Below are 24977 nucleotides of genomic sequence, written 5' to 3'. Positions count from 1 at the left end.
TTTTAGAGTTTAGCAAATAATGTCTTGCTGTAATGTATACCTCCTCTTCTTGTATAATACAGGCACACTGGGCACAAGCTCCACATTTGTATGTACCTCTTTTTCTGTGGGAATATACACTAGAATTACCAGCATGTTCTAACAGATTTTTAATGTTTTGCCCTTTTCTAAACACCACCATAACAAGTTTTTTTTTTTTTTTAAATAATCTAAATCTGTTAGTTTAGTAAATTGGTTCCATTCCTTTTCCACAATGTTCTTAATTTGGTACCCATTTCCAATAAAATTGGTGACAAATGCCCTACCATAACCAACTGATGCCCCCTCACCAAGAGTTTGGGAGAATTTGATTCCACTCCCCAAAATGGGTGCAAATCTATCTTTAAGGCCTTGCAACACTTCACCAGAAATAGTGGAAATAAGTTCAGTAGGATAACCCCTTTCAAGAAACATCTGTTCTAATTTATGTCATTCTAACAGAAAATCTGTATCCAAAAATGTCACATGACTAACACGAATAAGTTGTCCTGTGACAATTCCTTTCTTAAGAAGGGGTGTGCACTAGTAAAACTGATGTAAGCATTGGAAAATGTGGGTTTTCTATAAATAGTAGACTTGAAACCCTGACTTAAGAAACATCCAAATAATCCAGTCTTTCAGAAATTATAGTATGTTTAAACTGAAGAAAATAAGAAGTTATGTACTCACCATAACGTTCCATCTGAGTAGATAAACCTCATTTGTCAGCAACATGTGGGTATCGGATCCAACTTCGGATCCGAGCCAGCAGTTTTCAACAGCTTAGATCCGAGCTCCTAGCTCCTCCCTCTACCCATAAACCCCTGCCAACCCTGACTGACCTCAGATCAAGTTTGCCCCCAAGCAGCAACTGCTACAGATTTTACCAAATTCAAATGTCATCTCTGAAGACAGCAAAGTGAATGATGGAAGGTCAGGGGGAAGGAGGGGGGGATGGTTGCTGACAAATGAAGTTTATCTACTCAGATGGAACGTTATGGTGAGTACATAACTTCTTAATCTGAAGTAGTTAACTTCATTTGTGCAGCAACCTATGGGACAGAGTCCCCAGCTACCTGAATCTTGGGTGGCCATCATGGAAGGATGTTCCGGAGCACTGCAGAGCCAAAGGATGCTCTCCCTCTGGAGATAATATCCAGCTTATAATGGTTGATAAAGGTATGAGATGAGGCCCAAGTGGCGGCCAAACAAATATCATCTAAAGGAACCCTAGATCTAAAAGCAGCAGAGGTAGACATAGATTGGGTAGAGGGGGCACGGACTCCCTGAGGCGCGGGCCTACCAGAACTTTCATAAGCCAAAAGAATATATTGTGAGATCCATCGAGACAACGTAACTTTGGATACCGATTTACCCAAATTCTTTTTGGCAAAGGAGACGAACAACTGGTCAGATTGCCTATGGCCAGATGTCCTATGAATATAGAATCGAAGTTGTCTATGCACATCCAACGAGTGTAATTTGTATTCTCCTTTGTTGTGATAGTTGGGAAAGAAGACTGGCAGATTAATGGACTGGTTGATATTAGATTCAGAAGCAACCTTAGGGAGAAAGGAGGGATTGGTCCTGAGATAGACTCTATCCTTGTGGAAGGTTAGATATGGGGATTTGACACAAAGGGCCTGAATTTCAGAAATTCTTCTGGCAGAGGTGATGGCGACAAGAAAGGCCGTCTTCCAAGACAAATACTTGAGTTCCACTGAAGCTGCAGGCTCAAAGGAGGGAGCTGTCAAAGCCTGAAGCACTAACGACAAATCCCACGGAGGTACCACTTCCTTGACCGGAGGTCTGAGCAGGAAGGAGCCCTTCAGGAAGGTCTTGCACAGCTTAGAAGTGATCAAGGGACGCAGATCATGTCTGACATGGTAGTGAGAGATAGCTGCTAGTTGAACCTTGACAGTGGAACAGCTAACTCCCTGGTGAAATAATCCTGATAAGAAGTCTAGCACCACAGGGAAAGGAGCTGTGAAGGGATCCAAGTTTTGACGTTCTGCCCAGATAGAGAAACGTCTCCATTTGCTACTGTAAACCTTCCTAGCAGAAGGCTTATGGGCTGCAACTATAATAGTTTTGACTGGGGAAGAGATGCCGGGAGTCCTGGCTAGGACTGGAACTGGAGCAGCCAAGCTGTGAGCTTGAAGCTGTCCAGGTTCGGGGTCGGGAGACCCAGGGGGTGGAAGATCAGATCCAGGAGGGGATCTAGAATCCAAGGAGGATTCACCAGATGAGACCAAAGGTAAGGAAACCAGGTTTGACGAGGCCAGAATGGGGCAATGAGGATAATCTTGCTCCCCAACCGACTGGCTTTCTGTAGAAACTTTAGCATCAGGGGGAGAGTTGGATAAGCATAAAGCAGACCGGGAGGCCAAACATGCACCAGAGCGTCTCTCGGGGATTCCCTGACTTGGGGAATTAAAGCGAAATAGCTGTTGCATTTGGTGTTTGAGGGAGAGGCGAAAAGATCGCAACAGGACTGCCCCCATTTGGCAAAAATCTGATTCGCTACATGCGGATTGAGAGACCACTCGTAAGGGGAAAGGATGGTGCGACTGAGTTTGTCCGCCAGGATGTTGGACCGTCCTGGAATGTGCGTTGCAATGAGAAAACGGTTGGTGGAGATCGCCCATTCCCACACTCTCATGGCCTCTCGACAGAGCGGGTAAGACCTGGTTCCCCCTTGTTTGTTGATGTACCAGACAACCGACATGTCCGTCTGGATCGCAATCGTCCCTACGGGATGAAGGTCCTGAAGTGCTTGCAACGCTAACAGCACTGCCCTCATCTCTAGGACATTGATATGCAAAGAGGTTCTCCGTATCGTTCCACGTGCCTTGGACAGTCCTGTTCGAAGAGTGCCCCCCCCCCCACCCGAGGTGAGAGGCGTCCATGGTCACCGTGGCCAGGGGAGGGGCCATAGAGAAGGGGCGTCCATAGAGAAGGGGCGTCCTGTGTGGAGATCCGGAGATTGCAGCCACCACACGAGAGCCCTCTTGCAAGCCCTGCTGAGGGAGATGGGATGACTCAGAGGGTAGTGAAGAAAACACCACTGGACTTGGAGGGTCCACTGTAAGACCCTCATGTTGAGACGTGCCCTAGGTAACAAGTTGATCGCCGCTGCCATAGAGCCTAGAGCCCTCAGGACCAACTCCGCTGGAGGAGATGAAGATAGAAGGATGGCCCGCACATGAAACTTCAGGGTTCGAAGTCTCTCTGGGGTTAAGAAGGCTACAAGATTGATTGTGTTTAACCTGGCCCCGATGAAATCTATGACTCGGGTCGGGGTGAGGGCAGATTTGTCTATATTTATTTATTGTGATCCCTAGCCAGGGAGCAAGGCGAAGAAAATGATCCCTGGTTGTACAGAGTAGATGCCTTGTCGAGGAGGTCAGGAGCCAGTCGTCCAGGTATGGAAAAACCTGTACTCCCTGGAGCCTCAGGTGGGCTGCTAACACCCTGGGGGCTGAGGTGAGACCAAAGAGGAGAGCCCTGAATTGGAAATGACTGGTCCCTAGCCGGAAGCGTAGAAACCTCTCTGTCCATTAGAATATGGTAGTATGCATCCTTGAGGTCTATCGAGCACATCCAATCGTTCTCCTGTAATAGGGGGAGAACAGATTGAACAGTGACCATCCGGAACTTTTCTTTGGTTACTGAAAGGTTCAAAAGGGAGAGATCGAGGATTGGCCTTAAGTCCCCCGTCTTTTATGGCACCAAAAAGAACCTGGAGTAAAAACCCGATCCGAGCTGGTCTAGGGGGACGTGTTGGATGGCTCTTTTTTCTAGGAGCTGCCAGATTTCCACAGCTGCGACCTCCCTCTGATCGGGTGGGACATCGGGGAGTTGTCTGGGGAAGAGAAGAGGGCAAGAGAAGGGGATCTGGTAACCTCTGGATATGATGCGAAGCACCCAGCGGTCTATCGTGATGGACTCCCAAGCTGCCAGGTGCCTTGAGAAACGCCCCCCCGACTGCCTCCAAAGTGGAGCAGTCGGGCAACCCTTCAGGGCTGTTGCGTGGGCCGCTCAGAGAAAGGTTCTCTGGACCCAAAGTTCTTCGGGCCCCCTCTGCCTCTAGGGCGGCGTCCTCCCTGTCCTCCTCTGCCGCGGAAGAACTGGGGGTCCGGAGCGGACTGGGATTGCTGCGACTTCCGGAACCGCATCTTCTTCTGTCCCTTTTGGTTCTTGGAGAAGGACCTCTGGGGAGCAGAAAAGCGGACTCCGATGGCAGACAACGTCTTCCCATCCTTTTCGCTCTGGAACAAGGTGTCGCGAATGGTCTTCCCAAATAGGGCAGAACCATCAAAAGGGGCATTTGCAAAAGACGCCTTGAAGGGTACCGCGAAATCACAATGCCGGAGCCAGGCCTGACATCTCATGACGAGACCTGCTCCGCTGGCTCTAGCGGCTCCTTCTGTGGCATGGGATAGTAGCCGCATAGAGGTATTGGAAATGGACCTAAGAGTGGCCATACGGGTGGAGTACAACTGTTTGTCCTCCGCCGACATGGACTCCGGGGACGATGCAGCGTATTCTTTAATAAGATCCTTCTGCAGCCGAATAACGTGTGCCATGTAGTTCAGTGACCTCACCGAGAAGGACGCTGAACTAAACACCCGCTTCCCTAAGCGGTCTATCGCTCGGGACTCCTTGCCTGGGGGGGTGGACCGAGGGGCTCTCCTGAGCTAGTTCCCTTTTAGTGGCTGCCGCCATCAACATGGCATCTACGGGGGACCCTTGCTCCAGTGGGGCCTATCGGCAGGGGGACTGAGAATCCTGTCAGGGTGTTTCGGGACTGGCTCCACAGTGTCCGGCTCCTTCCACGCCCTGGTGGTAATCTGGTCCACCAGGGGGTCGGCAGGAGGGGACAACCAAGAGGTAGAAGGGCCTGCTTCAAATGCCTCCAGGAACATGGCTTCGTCCGAGGTCTGCTTTGGGGCAGACCAGTCTGAGGTCGGCTTTGGGGAAGACCACCCCCCTCTGATCATAAGCATTTCCATGATGTCCCCAAAGGGGACATCCTCGGGGGGTGACCTTGGGGAGCCTTCCCCCTCCTCCAAATCTGTGTCTTCGGTTAAGGACTGAGGGGAGTCCAAGTGCCTCCTCTTGCACTTCCCCTTGTGGGGGATCTCCTCGGGGGGGCTGTCCGAGGAGGCCTCACCAGCAACATCCTGTTCCAAGGGAACGACCTGGGACATTGAAGCAGACTGTCCCTGGGGCCGGGTGATGGAAGCCAGACCCAACAGAGAAGGAGTGCGGGGCGGAGCTGTGGCAAGGACCGGGGGCCTGGAAGCAGTCGACAGAGCCCTTTCCACCACGTCGAACGCCGAGGGAGGGCCGCTCTCTCTGGGATCTGAGAGTGGGCCCTCACTCGGATCCAACAGGTGGATCGGTGCCGGCGCAGAAGCAATCGGATCTGACGGCCCAGTATGCTCCGACCTGGACGGTGCCGAAGGCATACTGAAACCCTCGGATCCGAAGCTCAGCCCTCGGCTCCGAGAGCTCGGATCCAACAAAAACGGACCCGACAGGCTCGAGGGAAGAGTTGGCGCTGAAGTACCCGATAATATCGGCGCAGACCCTCCCCCTGTTCCAAGGCTGCCCGGCTCCGAACCCGGGAAGCGGGATGGAGAAGGAGCTATTGGGGCAAAGAAAGGGGTCGAGCTCCCCCCCGGGGGGGGGGGGCAGGAGCACTCCCATCTGCAGTTGGGCCTGGAGGAATCTTTGCATCATCCGGTCCAAGTCTGCGTCGGAAAGGCTACGCGTAGATCTCGCAGAGGCCACCGAGGCGGGACAGGAGTGCTGCCTCGATGACCTCGAAGGAGATCGGGTCTCCTCCTCAGGACCTGGTGAAAAACAAGGGGACCGGATCCGAGAAGGAGGAGACCGGGAAGCCCTGGAGGGAGAAGACCGCTTAGCCGAGGGAGCCGAAGCGGAGGCCTCGGCCCTCCACTTGTGGTGCTTCTCCCTCCTCTTGTCTTTCCTGGCCTCCCTCTCCTCCGGGCCTACAGCGGGAGGTTGAGTCCCGGCCGGGGGGAGAGAGGCAGGAGTGGCCACCGCCGAAGCCACGGAGGTAGCCACGGTAGGACCGGAGGCCGAAGCCGAATCTGGGGGCAGGAGACCTGCCAAGATCAGCTTGGATCTCCGGTCCTTGAGTGCCCTGGGGTTGAACGCCGCGCAGATGGTACACCCAGAGGAAAGGTGTCCAACCTCAAGGCACAGAACACACTGAGTGTGGCCATCAGCCGGTGAAAGCTTATTGCCACACTCGGTGCATTTCAAGAAGATAGGCTTTGGGGCCTCAGACATTTTTAAACTAAAGAAACACACACGCTAGGCCCCAACACACACACACAAACCCTAACGAACCAGCGAGGGAGAGGGAGGGAAAAATATATAAAAAAATGTCTATTTTTTTTCTCACAGAATTCGTTAACGACAGAGCTCGAGAATCCAGCTGCTGACAAGCGCGGCAAACTAGATCTGAGGTCAGTCAGGGTTGGCAGGGGGTTATGGGTAGAGGGAGGAGCTAGGAGCTCGGATCTAAGCTGTTGAAAACTGCCAGCTCAGATCCGAAGTCGGATCCGATAACTTCATTTGTGCAGCAACCTGTGGGTAACTACTTCAGATGTAGTAGTTTGTGTAAGGTATTCTATAAATTCTTCCAACAAATCAGTATTACCTACCCAGAAGATACAAATATCATCCAAATATAGAGTGTAAAATGTCCAAAAGACATGGTAATGACTAGTATGAACAAATTTATGTTCCCACACTGACAGAATAATGCCAGTGTAAGTGGGGGCAAACCTGGCCCCCATGGCAACTCCTCATTCTTGCCAAAAAAATTCTCCCTCAAAGAACAAGAAATTGTTTTTGAGGACAAGCTCTGCCAGTTCTAAACAAAGATAGATGTCATTCTCTGTGGTCCCTGTCTGGGAGCTAAGTGCATCTTCAAGTCAGTCTAACCCTATATTGTGATGAATAACTGAAAATAGATCCATCACGTCAATTGTGACGAATTTCAAATTGTTGGAGAAATATTCAGGTTTTATCCAAGCTAAAAAAATCCCAAGAATCCTTAGTATTGTGAGCTTCACCACCTCACAAAGTTTTTAATTTCCAGTCTAAATATTTAGCTAGGGGTGTGATTTTGGAGCCTTCAGAGGCAACTATGGGTCTTAAGGGGAGGGGTCTTCGATGTTCTTATGGACCTTGGGTATTCCAAAAATGGAAGAAACCCTAGGTGTATTGTTCTCCAGGCATTCGTAGGTATCAAAATCTATAAACTCTTGGTCAAAGAGGTCTTTCAAAGCAAAACACATTTTCTTGTAATAGATATTAATCTCGTTAATAGAAACCTTGCAGTACCTGTCCTCATCCTGTAAAATGGATGACATCTTAGCCTCATATAAAATTTTGCCCATAAGAACAATCCCCCTCCCTTATCTGGCTCCATTACTCTAAGTTGTGGATTCATACATAGTTCTGTAAGCAACTTATTCCCATTGTGGCTCAAATTAAACTTGATCTTGGAATTTTTAAGGTGTGTTTTAATTTTCTTCTCCAGCACACTCTCCAAATTTCTCAACTGTGGGTGATTAGGGATTAAAAGTGCTAGCTTTTCTTGGAGCAATAGCAGTGCCCTTCCTTCTGTCCGACTGTTGTTTGTTTACCTGTTCTAATAGTCATTTCTTCAGACCCCTCCACCATAATTCTTCAGTTATTCTCAGAGAATGGTGCCAATTCTCTGGATGCTATGGTCACCAACGGTGATTGATGATTCTGAGCTACAGAATCTAGTGCTAGAGCAGTCATGCTTTCCCAGTCTCTAATATGGGATATGAACCCTGGTTTGATTATGATCTCCATCTTCTGCAATGAAAGGGGGTGCTGGGTGAAGAGTCCTTGGTGTGAAGTACATCTGTGGAGTGACAAAGTTGACCTGGATGTACAATGTGCTACCTTACAGCAGAGATCTCTCATAACAGAATTTCTATCCAAAGAGCTGTCATCTCCAACAACCGAATAGCAGCACTTTTCCAAGTGGTCAAAAGGTTGTATGGCCCAAACTGCCTTACCAGTAAAAGCCACTATCCACTTAATAATACAAGTCTGCTGCTCAGCATTTACTGACAGAATTGTCACCGTCAGATCTGCTCCTCTGCCACCTGACCCCCACGGGTATTACAGTAGTTTAAACATCCCCACTTCCTACCTCTTTGATGATGTTTGATATTCCTGACTATAATGAGCTCACTGCTATCTTGGGTATTCGTCAAACAACTTGCAATCTGAATCCATGTCCATCAAGACTGGTGTTGGCTAGTCTTATCTTCTTGGACCAGTATTTTTTTCAGATCCTGGTTTTGTTTTTGACAGATGGGGTATTTCCAGTAGCCTTAAAAAGGAGACTTTGTTATCCCTATTCTCTGTATCCTAACAATTTTGAAAACTACCTCCTGATCTTCAATTCCTTTTTTCGGAAAGGTTATTGAGAAGGTTATCTATGGAAGCTTGAAACCCATCTTACAGTCAGCGGGTTCATGGGTCCATTTCAGTTTTGTTTTCTTACTTGCTGTAGCTAAAGCAAAGAGACAGCTCTTATCAAAATGGTAAACAATTTTCTCATAGCTAGAAACCAGCAGTATTATTCAGTACTTGTCCTCCTGGAGATCTCAGAGCAACATATTACACCACTGATCATGGCATTTTGATAGAGTGTTTACAAACAGGCTGTGGTATTTCCTCTACGATTCTGCAATGGTTTGTTTCTCATACTGTCTGTTTATTTTACTGTGGAGCTTTTCTCCCCGGGCCTCTGCTGAAAGTGTACCTACGACCAGTCGGACACTCCCGGTCAACAAATTTAAATAAATAAATAAATCTCTCAGGTCATTCTTAAATGGTTTGCTCTGAGATTGACTATTTCTTCTCCTACCCTTCAAAGTGTGCAGACCCACAAGACACTAAGACCCTTTATTGCTCATGGTTTACATACTTCTTCAAGAGATCTGTTGAGGATGAGGGGTTTAACATAGCACAGTTGCACTGACATCTATATTTACCTCCTTTTCCCACATAATGAGATGGCAAATGTCTAATCCTTGGCTAATGATCTAGAGGACACACACTCTTGGTTAATTCGTAATCAGTTGAAGCTCAACACTTTCAAAACTGAGGTGTTGACATTCATGCAACTTTGAAGGATTATTTTGCACCTTTCCTCCTTAATTTCATTATATATGGTGGCAATAAACTTGCATTTGTTGATAAGGGGCATAAATCTTCATGTCATCTTAGATTCCAGGCTGATGCTGTAGGACCAAGTGTTAGCTGTTATCTGAGAAACATCTCAAGGATAAGGTATCTTTTATTCCGAGATGACCTCTCAGTAGTAATTAATGCACTGGTCTCCTTTAAGCTGAACTATTGCAATGCCCTTTACTCTGCTGCAAGGATACTAATTAGTACAGCTTGTTACAGACCTATTACTTCAACTGGTTTCCTGTTCGTTACACGATTATTTATAAAATTCTGGTATTATGTATCCTTTAATGATCTGACTTTCAGGGGGGTGCTAGCAGTTACACAGGTGCACCTTGAAACCTCAGGAGTCCTCTCATTTTCTTATTAAGTTCCTCACCTACTGGATCTGCTATCTCAGTGGCTTTGGGAGAGTTCATTTCTGGCTGGCTTTTGAAGGATACTTTTAAAATGGCTTTTGGCAGGGTGGGATGAGGATGACCATGTTCATTATTATACATGGTAACAGTTACTTATTAATTTAACATGTCATCTGTCTATTTGTTGCCAACACTCATACTATGACTTAGTAGTTGTATTTGATGTAAATGTTGTTTTGTGGTAAAACATCTAAATGAAGTCAAAATATGACATTTTAGCTAATGAAAAATCAGCAGAACTGCAGAATTTAATGAATGATGCCAAATTTTTTGATAATTGCTCTATGAGGTTGAAAACAGAAATGTGCACAATTTGGAGTTAAAATTTTTCTATTCAATGACATTATTAATCAATTTACAGAAGAGAAAGAGGGATATTTCTTGCATCTCGGTGAATGCGTGTGATTTCCTCTTTCTCAACTGGTAGTAAAAAGCCCCAGAAAACAAGTCCTCCTCCTTCCTAAAAACCATAAGAAATTATCCTCTATATCTTAATGATACCCTTACTGGACATTTCGGACATGTGTCTTAGGCCTCTGCTCATAACTTTGCAGTACAGTTAAGACACAGCTGAATTCATTTACCTATACATATTACTGGTGGAGTACAAATACAAACATCTTGATTTATACTGCAGTACTGATGACCAGCACCCACTGTGTCCCTGAAGTCCTGGCTTAGAAATTTTCCCGTTATTCAAGTTTCTTTCTTATCTTCCTCTCCACACAGCCATGCATATTTAAAACTAATATATATTTTTCTTTGAAAACAGATTGTATTTACAGATTAAGACCGGAGCAGCAAGTGCATCTTTTGTCACTAACGATATGGACTTTTGCACAAAGTACAATGGCACAAGCTGTCTGATCTGGAGGTTATTTAATTCAAAAAGAAAACAGCAATACATTTGTTACTGAAGCTTCCATTATGGGTGGACAAAAACTAATGTACAGGGGGTTGGAATCCCCAAACTGCATTCACTGTGGGGAGGGGGGTGTTTTTCGGTAAGATGTGTTTTTTCAGGGTGGAAGCCATGCTGCACTCCCTGATGTGGGGGGGGGGGGCTTTATATATCTCAACTGTGTAGTTGCGCTTACTTGAAACAGGAGGAAATTCCCCCAAAATGGGAATCACTTCTGGCACAAATAACGGAAAGTGATTTCCTATGGACGAACTTGATTGTCAGCAAGTTGAAGCCTGGGCAGTCGATGCTTGAGAGGTCAAGCTTCCTCTACCAGTAGGGCAATGGTTACCAAATTCCTTACACAAACTGACCTGAATTCCCTGCACTTTCTGAATATACTGCTACAAAAGGCAGATGAGATTTTAACTACAAACATTTACAGGGAACTTAACAAAGCCAACTCTTTGTTGCAGGCTATCAGGTGTCATCCTAGGCAAAAACATTCCTAAGTTCATTATTTGTGCCTTTAATGAATTTGTATTGAAGACAACCATTGTTACAGTATGTCTGATGAAATGAAATTAAGGATTCAGACAGAGGGAGTACTCCCTTTCTAAGCAGGTAGACACACGCATGCATACACACAAACAGCATGTAACTGTGTGGAGATTAGGGTGAATCTGGAACTTCTGACTTAGATTTGCAGCTACTTTTGGTTCCAACAGAACTTGTATACATATAACTATGACTACACACAGCACTTTTTGAGACTTCTGCCTCCCTACATACAGTCATGCAGTACGCAGAAAGTACTTCTAAAACAGATAATGCATTTTATTCTCTAGTACAGGCATACATTACCCTGTTGTAATTAACACTCCAAGAGCCATTAACACTCCAAGAGCCTTAACACATGGATCACAAACAAAGTAAATTGTGTGGAATTCTCCATACACAAATTTAGAAAGAAAACTACCTCTTTTTGTTCTGAAACTGACAGAAATGACTATCTAATATGGGATTACATGCAGCAATCAGCTAGTGATGAATAATGCCAATTAGGGACTTTTTGTATGGAAAACAAAACAGAAAGTATGCCAAAAATATAGTATAAAAAACAAGTAATCTCTGTGGTATCGCCGAAGTCTCAAAACAATCCACTAAAGTGTAGTGGGTCTAAAAACAAAACAGTGTAAGAAACTTCTCTGTGTGGAAGATTTTCAGTCCATATATTTCTAGTTAATCACTGTATATTAATCAGATCTGACAATAGTAGTAGAAGTACCGAACGTAAACTTGTCAAGTCAAAAAGTAATAATAGAAAATATATAATTCTACAGCATTACTAAGTATTCAAAAGTAATCCAAGCAAGGCAGGCCGTCTGTTTCCAGTCGAAAATCCTTTATTAAGTACACAGACAAGCGATCCAAGTAAAACAAAAATAGAGTAATAATTTCCTCACAAGCTTTTTAAATATATATATATAAGTTTTTAAATATATATATCAATCAAACAACCCCCTTCCTGAAGTTTACCTCTTCCCATAGCTGTACTTAGATATGCAGATTTCCAAGGACACCAACAATAACAGAATCACCTCTGATCTATTCAGAAAACCAACGAGGGTTAACTTATTAATCCACAGTAAAAGTCTACATCCTACAAAAACCAAGTATAATGTAGTGAAATCCCAAGGCTAAAGATTAGCTTGAATTACCACAGAGATGGAACCATTTTTGAGAAACCTGAACAACTTAGAGAATGATTTTTTAGTGAGAGGCTATGAAAGTCAAATGTTAATAAACATACTGGAACCCATTATAGGTTCATAGGTTCATACTAGGCTATCTGCCCGAGGGCATTTATAAGCCTAGCCCATCGTTTTGTGGCTTACGCCACCCCTTTAGTATGGGGAACTATACCCATTATTTTGCTGTGCCTCTGTCGAGCAGTGACACTGAGGTAATCCCTGGGGTATATCTGCGATCTCCCATCCATTGGTCAAGATTTCTCTTGAACAAGGCCAGCGAGGTGCTCTGCCTCACATATACCGGGATTTTGTTCCACAGCATAGGGAGTCTTTGGGTGATGAATCTATCCCTCCAGCACGTCCTATTAATAGTCGTGTCGAGGTTTGAGTCTCCGCCTTGTGACTCTGATGGATCTAGATTTTTTGAGGTGAAGCATATTCATCAAATCTGGGTTTGACATGGCCTTATATGTTAGGCAAAGGTCACCTCTGAGCAAGCGGTAAGCGACTGAATAGAGCTGGAGTTCTTTCAGTCGGGCAGCATAGGACAGATTTTTGAGACCCTTTATCCTTTTGGTGAGGAACTTTTGTGGCCTCTCCAGCTGCTGCAAGTGTCGGGTCAGATACATTCCGAATGGAGCATTGTACTCAATCATTGGTCTGATGAGTGATGAGCAAAGGGAGACCATGACCTCCCTTGATCTAGATGAGAATCCCTTCATGATAAGGTGGGCAATGTAGAAGGTCTTTCTAACTACTTTAGCTACATGGGTGTCGAATGACAGACTACTATCAACCTGGGTCCCCAGGTCTCTGATAACTTCTTCTGTGCTCAGTGGATTGCCACCTATTTGGTAGCTAGGGGTAACCTTGTTCTTCCCGAAGGGTATGACTATGCATTTTTTGGCATTTAACTTTAGGCCATGGCTCTGGCACCAGTTATCCATTTCTGTAAGACCCTTCTGAAGGATATCTGTGTCAGATGTGTTTTCTACTATGGCCCAGTTTGCAGTCATCTGCAAACTTTGTCAGCCATAACCCTCCTGTGTTTGCTTGTACTTGGAAAAGTAGATGCCAAACAAGAGTGGGCCCAGGACTGAGCCCTGTGGGACACCACTTGTGACGGGCTTTGAGTCTGACATGGCGCCAGCAACTCTGACCCTGTGGGTTCTGTCACGCAGCCAGTTTGCAACCCATCTTGTGATGTATGGGTTAACATTTAAGCTGATGAGTTTTTCAATGATACACGAGTGGGGAATTGTATCGAAGGCCTTCGCCAGATCGAGGTAGGCTGTATGGACTGCCTTTCCCTCGTCAATGGCTTTGGTGACTGTTTCGAAAAAGTCAACAAAGTTTAAAAGGCATGATCTGCCTTTGACAAAGCCAAACTGGGTTGGATCCAAAGTCTGCAAATTCCCTATGTCTTTATTTATGAGGTCCATTATGATCCTCTCCATGGCTTTGCAGATAAGGCTTGTCAAGCTAATGGGCCGGTAATTTCCAGGATCAGTGGAGGCACCGCCTTTGTGAAGTGGGACCACAGTTGCTGTGTGCCACTCCCTGGGTACGTATCCAGAGGTAGGACTTTGATTAAACAGCTGTTCTAGCTGTGGGTTTAATTCCTCATTGAGTTCGTGGAGCACACAGCCGGGGACACCATCTGGTCCCATGGATGCTGTGTTTTTTGCTTTGGAGAGAGCAGTTCTCACTTGGGCGTTGGAAATTTTTGGGGGGCTGCAATCATTTGGTATAGATATCTCTCCTTTTGGGGGGGAGAAGTTTGCACTGAACCTGTCAGCCAGTATGTTGGCAATGTCTGTAGGATCAGTAATCTTCACATCATTTTGAACTAGTTCAGAGCATATCTGGGAGTTTCCTCCCAGGTTTCTAACATAGCTAAAGAAGGCCTTATGATTGTCTTTTGAGTCTTTAGCTATTTTTCTCTCAAAATTTGCTTTGGATGATTTTATGAGAGCTCTTAGTTTTTTACTTATAGTGATCAAGGGTGTCTTACCTTTTAAGGATTTTGCTCCATCTTGTAGTAGCTTCCTCCTTTTGTTGTAGAGTTTGTTTATGGCTGGGGTCCACCAGACTGGACGCTTGCCTTTGGTACAAAGAGTCTTTGTTTTGTTTGGGATTGCCTTATCCATGCAGTCCTGCAGGTGCTGGTAGAAGGCATTTGTAAGTGATTCAGCGGCTTGAGTACTGTTTTCCGCACCTTCACTCAACCTCCCCAGTAGAAAAATGTTAAGTAATTCCACAGAGAATAACAAATGCAAAAATAGCTGCATCCTGACATACACTTTGGATTATCACAGTATCAAAAATATTACTGAAGAAAACTGGGACATTGTCACAGGAAACCCTTTTCTGATTAACATCTTAGGTGAAGCCCCATCATTTGTTTATAGGAAGGCCAGGAATATTAGAAGCTTTGCTGAATTTAAACCTAGACCATGTGAGAAAAGCACTAAAGATGTGAAACTAATTGTACATTTTGTCTATTTATACAGCAAGGTGATAGTTTTTATTGCCCTTATTTAAAGATCATTAAACCCAATGCAGGGGGTGACTGTAACACTAAAAAAGTAATTTACAGGGCACCGTGCAATGAATGTGATGCATTCTATGTGGGCAAGACTGTAAATAAACTCAAGCGAAGGATTTCATGAATGTGATGCATTCTATGTGGGCAAGACTGTAAATAAACTCAAGCGAAGGATTTCATGTCATCTGTCAGAAATCCGCTCTGGATGTAAAAATAATGCACTAGCCAAACACCTTTCTCTTCTTAAAAGACACACAGGTTTTAAGTTCCAGATCCTGGATCGCATAGACATGGGTGATCTTGAAGGAGACATCCCGAATATTCTGGAGAAACATGAACTTATGTGGCAATTAAAGCTGAACTCTTTTAGAAAGCCTGGACTAAACTACTACTGTTCAATTAAAAGTGCACTGGAACTTAGAAAATTGCCACATTGTTTACATGACTAATTGTATTTTATTTTATTTTTCTACAAATTGGTTTTACTAATTGTATTTTATTTTATTTTTCTACAAATTGGTTTTAAATACCATTTTAAATTATTTGAAATTTAAGTGTATATTTTGTTTCCATCATTATACATACATTTTGTCTTATTTTTATATATTTTTCTGGTTCTCTTTTTTCCACTTTATTCAAAATAATGGTAATAACAATACTAACTAATTATACAATTATATAGGTTTTTAGGGTTCTTGTACACAGACCTGAAGAAGTCTAGAAGGACGAAAGCGATCTTTAACAATAGGCTATGAAAATAGAAACTGATTTTTACATGGAAAATGTATATGTATATATTTATACATAATTTTTGATCGCAAAATGAACTAAGGTTGATATATTTCCAGTCATGTAGTATATTGCCTTGGATAAAATCACAGACTTAATAACCTACTTAATAATTTGGTTAAATAAGATGTACCATTAAAGTACATTAGGGCTATATATTATTATGACAGCTACTAGGTAGGGCAGGACCAGCTTGAATGTCACACTTATGGGGAAAGGATGAGAATTTAACATGTGTACCAATAACACTTTGTTTTATAGCACAATAAACCACTCCCGTGCCTGATAAAAAGTATATATATAATTTAAAAAGCTTGTGAGGAAATTATTACTCTATTTTTGTTGTACTTGGATCGCTTGTCTGTGTACTTAATAAAGGATTTTCTACTGAAAACAGACTGCCTGTCTTGCTTAGATTACTCCTGAATACTTAGTAATCCTATAAAATTATATATTTGTTATTATTTATTTATTTTTTTGACTTAAGACGAGTTTAAGTTCACTTCTACTACTATTGTCTGATCTGATTAATGTACAGTGATTAACTAGAAATATATGGACTGAAAATCTTCCACACAGAGAAGTTTCTTACACTGTTTTGCCAAAAATATAGTATCTGACCACGTCTATGATATTAAAAATGAATACTCTAAAAATGCTCTTGTAAAGCATAAAACCTCCAATCCTGAATTAACTTCTGTTTATATGGATCCCGAGTGACTAATCAGTACTGATAGAAAAAGGAGAGCGAAGGCACTTCTGTCACAGAAAAATTCTGACTTTACAGTCGTAACCCAGGCCCTCCAAATGGTATGAATATTTGAACATACTGTCAGTTCAACTATGGTAAGATTTGTATGCTGCACATAGCTCTAATGTATCATATCTGGAGGTTTTGCACATATTTGAGAATCTTTTAATTTGCATTTAAGTGAGCTTTCCATAATTAGTAAGAGGGACAGCATCCACAGATCATTTGCTGTGTTTTGGTTTATGAAGAATCTTTGGTAAAAATAGATGACGTTTTTAAAGATGAATAATAAATAAAGGTGATTTTAACTTAAGTAATTCTACATCTCAAACTACTGATTATTTTTAATGTTTTGTCTAATCATACAGAGTTTTTTTAATTGCTTGTTTTATTTTTTAACCAATATCTTGGTCAGTTTTACCATTCTGGGTGCAGATTGTCAATCCGTATGACGTTAAAAACACCAACACGGTCCGAATTTCATAACAAAAGGTAAGCAGCAACTTAAAAAAGACATCCTAGGACATGGTCTACATTTTTTATCAAAGTGAGTATTCTCCCTTTTCTTGGAAGCTGTGTGACACTTGAATGAGCACACTTAGATTTGATGGTATATATCTGAAGGCCCCCCCCCCCCCATAATAATTAAGGCAATTTTTTTTGAACATGTCTTCAATATCTCTCAGGTTTCACTTATTCACACATATTAAAATACCCCTGAACATCTGCTGTCCCCTTTCTAAATATTATTTTATGCATGCTTGAACACCCTGTCAAACAGAACTATCTGGGTTTAACTTCAGCAACAATTCTAAAAACATTCCCACCTTCTTTTAACAGATTTTACCACTAGTGGCATTTAGTGGTAACACTGTTATTTACTCTTCTTTTTTTCACTTCCAGGTCTGCATCTTTCTTTCCACTTGCCATTTTTGTATTAGAAACATTCAAATAATGACTGCACTGCCATGGTCTCCTTCCGAGATGAAAGTTTAAAAACTGAGTCAAATGTAGACTACTACTATTTTAGAAATCCTGCCTTATAATGATGAAAGGCATTACAGAAATCCTACCAACCAATCAGAAAATCATGTTCTAAGCAAGAACTATACAAACAGGGTATCCATCTGCAGTGTCACTAGTGATCCAGCTGCTAAAAACCAAACTAGGCAGTTGAGGAAGGAATAGGACTACAAGGTAAGTTACAATTTGCTAGAACAGAATGGAACACTACAGGATTTGCAATCTGCAGAGAAAAATAAGTTGCTTACACAATAGGAGCAAAATCCCTGCTTACTGCAAACCTCAGAAAACACCACTCAACCCACAAAACAATTACACTTATGTGCAGCTACCAATTTTGTCAAACTGATGATTTGATCAATACAGTTCTGACAAATTATGATCCATCAATGTGAGAATAAACATAGCATGTTCACAGAAGCAGCTATAAGCACAGACATAGTTATAAGCCTGCTCAGCTAGTAAGGTGGCAAAAACACCAAACAAAGTGTGTAGAAGCAGCAGGAAGGTGAACCAAGGGAAGGGCCTAAACATGCTAGCTTGAGTGACTCTGGGAACACTTGTGTAAAGCATATGGCTCCACCAGTGTTCAGGTCTGAAATTAAGGGGATGTGTAGCATAAAACACTGGAACATCCACTTCAAAAGAATGATGCTGAAACACTGCTACCACTGATCCTGAAGGACTATAAACACACAATAAATGGCAAGCAACTGACAGATTATCTTTTACCTGGCACTTTTACCTGGCACTGCACTAAATTAATAAAAAGATAAAAATTTGAAAATTTTCAGTAAATAATATTTTCCACTTACACAATAGAACGAGAGTTTGGAGGTTTTTGTCCATAATAACTGTACGGTGCTGTAAATCCACACAGCTGGCATTCAAACTTTACTTTAGAAGAAGATTCCTCACCAGGCTGCATCTAAACAAAAAAAAACAAAAAGATTTATTTTTACTTATTTTTTAACTTGGATATATCTTTTCATTAGAGTTATGAAGCAGTAATCTAATCAACGTAATTGAGTAAAACTGATGTAAATTGGTACTAAACTCACACTAGGAAATGAAAGTAATTGAACAAGTGACTGTTAGCAGCTATGCAACACCAGAGACAATCAAAATATGAATCACCAACCACACAATAATTAAGCAACCAAGGAGTTATTAATTTAAAGCTAGGTGGCATACAGAATAAGGTTCTTCACAAGTGCAGTTCACCTATGTATAGTATATAGTACACAGGCACATACATTCTGCCAGTATTGTTTATTAGTTTATGTTGACTAAGATTAGAACTGAGGGACAGTAAGTGGTTCAACTTGTACGCTACAGAAATACTGTGCAATGGCTAAGAGATGAACCAGAATTACTACTTTTAGTAATTGTTGCAGTAAAGAAACACACTTCCCATGTTCAGCACAAAGTTAAGACAATTTATCTATCCTGGTCAACAAATGTAAAATAAATAAAATAAATTTATGGTGATGAGAGGAAAGAGTGGCTTATTATATATACAGAGAACTGTAAAACATACAAAACTTGCTGGGTCTTAGATATCAAGCATTAAGTAACTGCACTAAGATCATGAAATTCACTGTGCAGACTTTGCTCAACCAATAAAACCTCAAACCTCTTGTAACTGTTTTCTACCGCTGTGCTACTAACTCTTTAACCACTTCCTGGACAATTTTGAAAAAGGCCATAACCAAATGAAAAGAAGGCGCTGCATATTAAATACTAATCCCATATCTTTAGCACACATTCCAGCATTTTTTACATCTGGTCAGTCACTTTTCCTGCAAAATGCATTTCCTATTCAAGGGATTCCTCTGTGCAAAGCTTCTTGCCAGTTCAAACATTAAAACAGTAATTAGATCAGTTCTACATATACAATCAATCCAAGACAGGCCAACTGACCTGAACAAAACTGACCTTAGTCATAAAATAAAAATTCTCAGTGGGAGAAGGACAGAAACATACCAGATTTTCGAAACATAACTCCCCACCTGCACCACTTTAAAACAGCAGCACATGCTTTCATTCCCCACAAAAATGATCAACTTAGACAACATTATAACTCTAGATCTCAACAAACCTTAAACATTCTATATAAATAATCTTATTTCACAAAGGTCCTGAAACAATGTAGCGAACTTACAACTTAGACTATATTGCAAGCCTCAAAGAAGACATTTCTCCAGAGACTATCTAAGCTCCCTGCACCACTTTCATAAACTCCCTTCAATGACCATAGAAATGACACCGCTCCCATATAATCTTAACCACAAATAAAGGTTATGTACTCACTATAATGACAGTTCTGTAATAGCAGCTTCATCCTCAGTAACTCACAGGACATGGACTAAAGTTTAAGACATTAAACTGTTCAGCAAACCAAAGTTTTCCAGGCCGTACCTTGCAGAGGCAGGGGAAGGTGGGCAGGATCATTTCCATTGATGAACTTACCCTTACAAATCTAGCAATAAGCAATAACTTGCATATCTGATAAAGTAAGGACCAACCTTGATAACTTGTTGGACAAGAATCCCAAGATCTCCCTACAGGCCAAGCTGCACTTCTGAAAGAGAGGCTACTGATGTAGGTAAAGCTCTAGTGGAATGAATCCGTGTTCTTAAGACAGTGATATTTAGTGCAATCAAGTAATATCTTAATAAGGGTATTTTCGAACACTTTACAGCCTAAACTTTTAAGAGGAAAATGAAACAAAGCCTTGGGCATCTTTGCATATGGGATTGGTTCGATCTACATAATACATCAGTCGATACTGAATATCAAAGCAGTTTAGCAAATACTCTCCAGGATTATATTGAGGCTTAAACTTGAATCTGTTGCAACTTTAGTCATAAAGATGGGTCAGCAAAAAGAGCATGAAGCTGCTGAACCAAAGTAAAAGTCCTGTGGAGGTACTGGATCTTTCAGCATGATCCTCAACAGAAAGGTACCACTAAGCCTCAGAAAAGATATGCATGTATGTATGGCCTTCCTAAGGAATTTAAATCCTTTAAATCCTGGGTTTTCATTTTAGTGGATGAACAAATGAGGCCTGTTTGACAAATATCTCTGATATTTTCAAGGACTGCAAGAATGAAAGCAGAATATAAGCAAAAACGGAATCTAAAAACTTGCTGTTAGATCAAACAAAAAAACATGACCATATATCATACAAGTTTTCTATTTGAAGGGCTTTTGAGAAAATTACAGGATCCAAGTCATTATTCCAGAAATGGAAGGATCAGTAGCAACTACAGGAAAAAAAGAAGATAAACAGCAAGCTCATACCAAAATAGCAGAGCGAGTTATGCCCAAAGGATGAGTCAAATGTTCTCATGGCATTCAAGAACAAAGGCCTGACACATACATGAGGCAGAAGGAGAAAGAAATTGGTTATGTTAATAAGGAGCTAATGGGATGTCACTGGCTCTAGAAAGCTTTGCTGTCTGGATGACTCATATCATCAAAGAAATAATGAAAAGGTTGACTTATCTAAGTAGCCATCTGCTGGCCAAAATGACTACTGGGAATTTCCCCAACAATGGAATAGGAGAAGCAGACACTACACTTGATATTGGTTAAAGAAGCAAAAAGGTCACATCAGCTTTCCACAGTTCCAGAAAATTCTTCTTTGCCACTGAGGTTCTGAGGGACACAGGATTATGGGAAGCAAAATGTAAACATTTGGTGGAAATCGCCCACTCCTGTACTCTTTCAGCTTACCAGAATAGTGGGAAGCATCAAGTTCCAACTTGCTTACTAATGTGCCATACAAACGCCATACCATCCATCCCTCAGAGGGAGTCCTGGAAGGCCTGAAACATAAACCAAACTGCTCTCATTTACAGTACATAGAAATAAAGGGATAATTCTGACAATGTCCAGCTATCTTAAACAATCCACCAATCAAAATATCCCACCCCATACCAGGGCTGCTACAGCTGTGATGACTGTTAAGTAAAAGGGTAGCTGGGACAGACTGAAAGAGGAGAAGAAATTGTCTGGATCCCTTCACCATGTTAAGTAACGTCTGCAAGCCTGAGAAATGTGCATCTGATGCAAAACAGAGTCCATACTCTGAAACCATCAGACCTGAAAAGGTTAGGTGAGGAACTCTCATATGGAATCTTGTACAAGAAACAATAAGGATTGGCACTACCATGAAATACAGCAATGTCTGCCAGAGGTAGGATGCGGCTACTGAAAATATAAGAAGAAAGGAGACTGTTCTGGAGGGAGAGAATTCTGTCCATTGTAGGTTTTGCTTTGAACAATTTGGTGTCTAAACTGAATGTGAGCATTTGTGTAGGTTGTAGCTGTTAGTTAACTAGATTCAATGTTATTCAAAGAGTACAGCACAAGCTGATTACAGACTCCCTCAATGTCAGTTGCAATACGGATGGGACAATTAGCATGCAGTCACCCAGGTATAGGAACATTTTGGCTCCCTGTAGTCTCAAGTGAGATGCAACTAGTAACAAGCTCACAGGCATGCAACTAATCAACACCCTGGGGGCTGATATGAGACCAATTGAGTTTGTAATTGATAATGACTGGGTCCAACTCTATAAAATTCATAAATATGCTGGATTCCATTGCAACTTTGATAGAGACATGTATCCTGGATGCTCTAAGAGGGCACTCAGACTCCTCCTCCTAGTTAAGCTGGATACACTGTACAACAGTCAAATGAAAAGCTTCCATGTGGAAGAATGAAATGAGGCTGCACAGACTTAAATGGACCCAAGGTTGTGTGTGTGTGTGTGTGTGTGTGTGTGTGTGTGTGTGTGTGTGTGTGTGTGTGTGTGTGTGTGTGTGTGTGTGTGTGTGTGTGTGCAGACACACACACGCCTGTGTCTTGTTTTTTGCACTAAAAAAAAAACTGCAGTAACATCTGGAACCTCTCTAGTCTACTGAAACCTCTTGGATGGCTATTCTGCAAAGGAGATTTATCTTCTTCTGATTCTGATACTCTGATGGTATTGGGCATCTGCGATGGGGAGGAACAGAGAATCCGCAGCACGAAGAATGGAACTTTATGATCCTAGGTAACTGTTGTCAGCTATCTCTCCTTAATTATAGATTTCCAAGTTACAAGATGGAGGGGCAGACAATTCTTAAACACCTTCAATGGGGACCAGCTAGCACACCTCAGGACTCCTGCTGACTTCCTGCGGGAGTGCTGCAGCTGACTATTGAGAATCAAAGGCTTTGGGTGATGTTGAGGATGTTGGAGCTTAGTCAAGACTTTTACGTTCTCTGTATCTTTACTTCAGTTACAAATAACACTGGTCTTTTGATATGGGCATTCATAAAGGCTGACTTAGTGTCCTTGGCAAAATTGTTTAGGGCAAGATGTGCATGCCATGCAATGCTGGATCACACAACCATGGCAGAACCTTGGCCAATGTTGCAGGAGGTTTGCATCATACGGTTCACCATCATCATGGACACAGCTGCCATCAGAGAATGAGCAACTAATTTTACAACTGGTTTACCATCTGCTATATTTCATCAGAGATTTCTCTCTCACCATATTCACCATATGGGCCAGGTAATTCAGTGCCCTCTAAAAAGCATAGAGGATGCATACTTTCACTTTACAAGCTGGTCCATCGCTCTGAATGCAAACTTTCATTTCACAAGCTGGCCCATCGCTCTGAACCACTTGTCTGTGGTGTGGACTTCTGGTGTCAAGAGCAGTTGATGAAATCAGTGTGGCCAGTTTGGGAATCTGTAACCAGAAACGTTAGTCGGAGGGATGGTACAGGAAATGGATCAAACATATCTGCGTTCTCCTTGAAGTGCTGGCAGCAACCTGTAAAATGACCGCCCGAGTAGACTGAAAGGCTTTTTGCAGCATCTGTTCTGGAGAAGACACAGGATGGTGGACTAGCTTCTTCTTACATACATCATCTCCAGGACTTCCACAAATACATGGTCATCAGAAAGGGAAGCTGTTAACTCATCACTATCCAAGTCAACTATGGGACATTTGGTGATAGCATTCCTTCTCAGAATCTAAAGATAAGGAAAACCTTCATTTTTTGAATGAAATGGCCTAAGGGAGCCGCCTGAATGATAATGACAGCTTGTGTGGGACTCGCACTCAACAGCAAGCCTTTCTGGTGTTAATAGAAAAGTTAACATTGAAGTTGGTATGATTTAGACAGGGTATCACAGCAAATACTGTTGCTCATTCAGAATGAGGACATGCACCAAAATCTGTACCAACCTACAGAAAACCTTGGTCAAATCCTCCAGCAATGAGTTCTATTGCAGAGATATCTGTATAAAAAATGTAGAAGCCAAGGTCACCAATAACAACACAAATCCAATGAACAATCCAAAGGCCACATCGAGACCAACAGGATTGTTTTTTTGGGATTAGTGACATTAACTGAAGGTTCAAGGTTGGGAATACTGGTGTCAACACCATCTATGCCAAGAGCTAGGCTGATGATCCAGCAACAGATGTAGGCTGCAGCACTGACCTTGATGCAGTACTGGTTGATGACAACATTTTCAGGGCTAGTGATAATGTGGGGAATAGTGAAGGGAAATCTTCGTGCCCTGCATTTTAGATATAAAATTACAGTCAACTCTTTATCCCCTACTGACAGTGCAGAAGGAGAAGACACATCAGAAAACTTCAGCTGAGTTATAAAACATGGCCTCTGCCAACTTATGATATTTAAAATCAAAACACATTATCAGTGATGACGGTTTTGACTTTGAAGACTTAGAATCAAGAATAATAGCTACTTCATCTGACTGGGGTTTTAGATTCAACAGTTAAGTGAGAAACAGTTTTACCAATTATTTTATAAGAACCTTTTTAGCTGTTAGTAATAACTAAAAACAGAAGATTTGGGCACTTCTGAAACGTTTGCTTCATTTTAACTTTCTCAGCCAAAGAAACAAAAGGTCTTGAGGCTGACAATGAAAAATCTGTCTCAAAAGAACCTGAAGAATCACAAGACATCTGAGCAGACAAGGACTTGTATGAACCTGCAAACTGTGTTCCCTGTGCTTGAAAATTAAGAAGGAAAATAAGAAATAATAGATTCCTTAGTAAGGCGCAAACCCCTTGCCTAATCAACCAGCATTCTGAACACAGATGTCCTGGAGAGAAATTTTCTTCCCATAGGTACACTTACAAAATACTCACTTTGTGATTAGTCATGGGCAGCCACTCAAAGTGAATGCACTGAGAAAAACAAATTCACTGAAAAGGAAGTAGTCAGAACACAGTATTTTAAACAAGCAACAACCATACACATGTACACACACATTCACATACACACACACACACACCAAAATGGCACCGGCCATTTATAGAAATAATAAATCAACCACAACTACCTAAACTAGTCTAACACAAAGCTAAAAACAGATCTCAAGAAATATAACTAGGGCTTTTGAAGAAAATAGGACATAAGTTTGAAGGGGATAGCATTGGTGAAAATAGACT

General features: G+C 42.2%; 1 protein-coding gene across 3 annotated transcripts in view; it reads right to left on the bottom strand.

Annotated features, from left to right (window-relative positions):
• Positions 1 to 24977, bottom strand: part of CDPF1 (cysteine rich DPF motif domain containing 1) — a 160729-nt gene that overhangs the window by 120772 nt on the left and 14980 nt on the right. For all 3 annotated transcript variants that reach the window (XM_044088262.1, XM_044088261.1, XM_044088263.1), the window contains one exon: positions 18301 to 18413. In XM_044088262.1, the coding sequence (XP_043944197.1) occupies positions 18301 to 18413 (113 nt within the window). The remainder of the gene's footprint in view (positions 1 to 18300; positions 18414 to 24977) is intronic.

Source organism: Protopterus annectens, chromosome 11.part0 (genome assembly GCF_019279795.1).
Source record: "Protopterus annectens isolate FY-2018-M chromosome 11.part0, PAN1.0, whole genome shotgun sequence".
In the NCBI taxonomy this organism is placed as follows: Eukaryota; Metazoa; Chordata; order Ceratodontiformes; family Protopteridae; genus Protopterus; species Protopterus annectens.
Note: the sequence above shows the minus strand (reverse complement) of the source record. Positions and strands in the feature narration are given on the sequence as shown.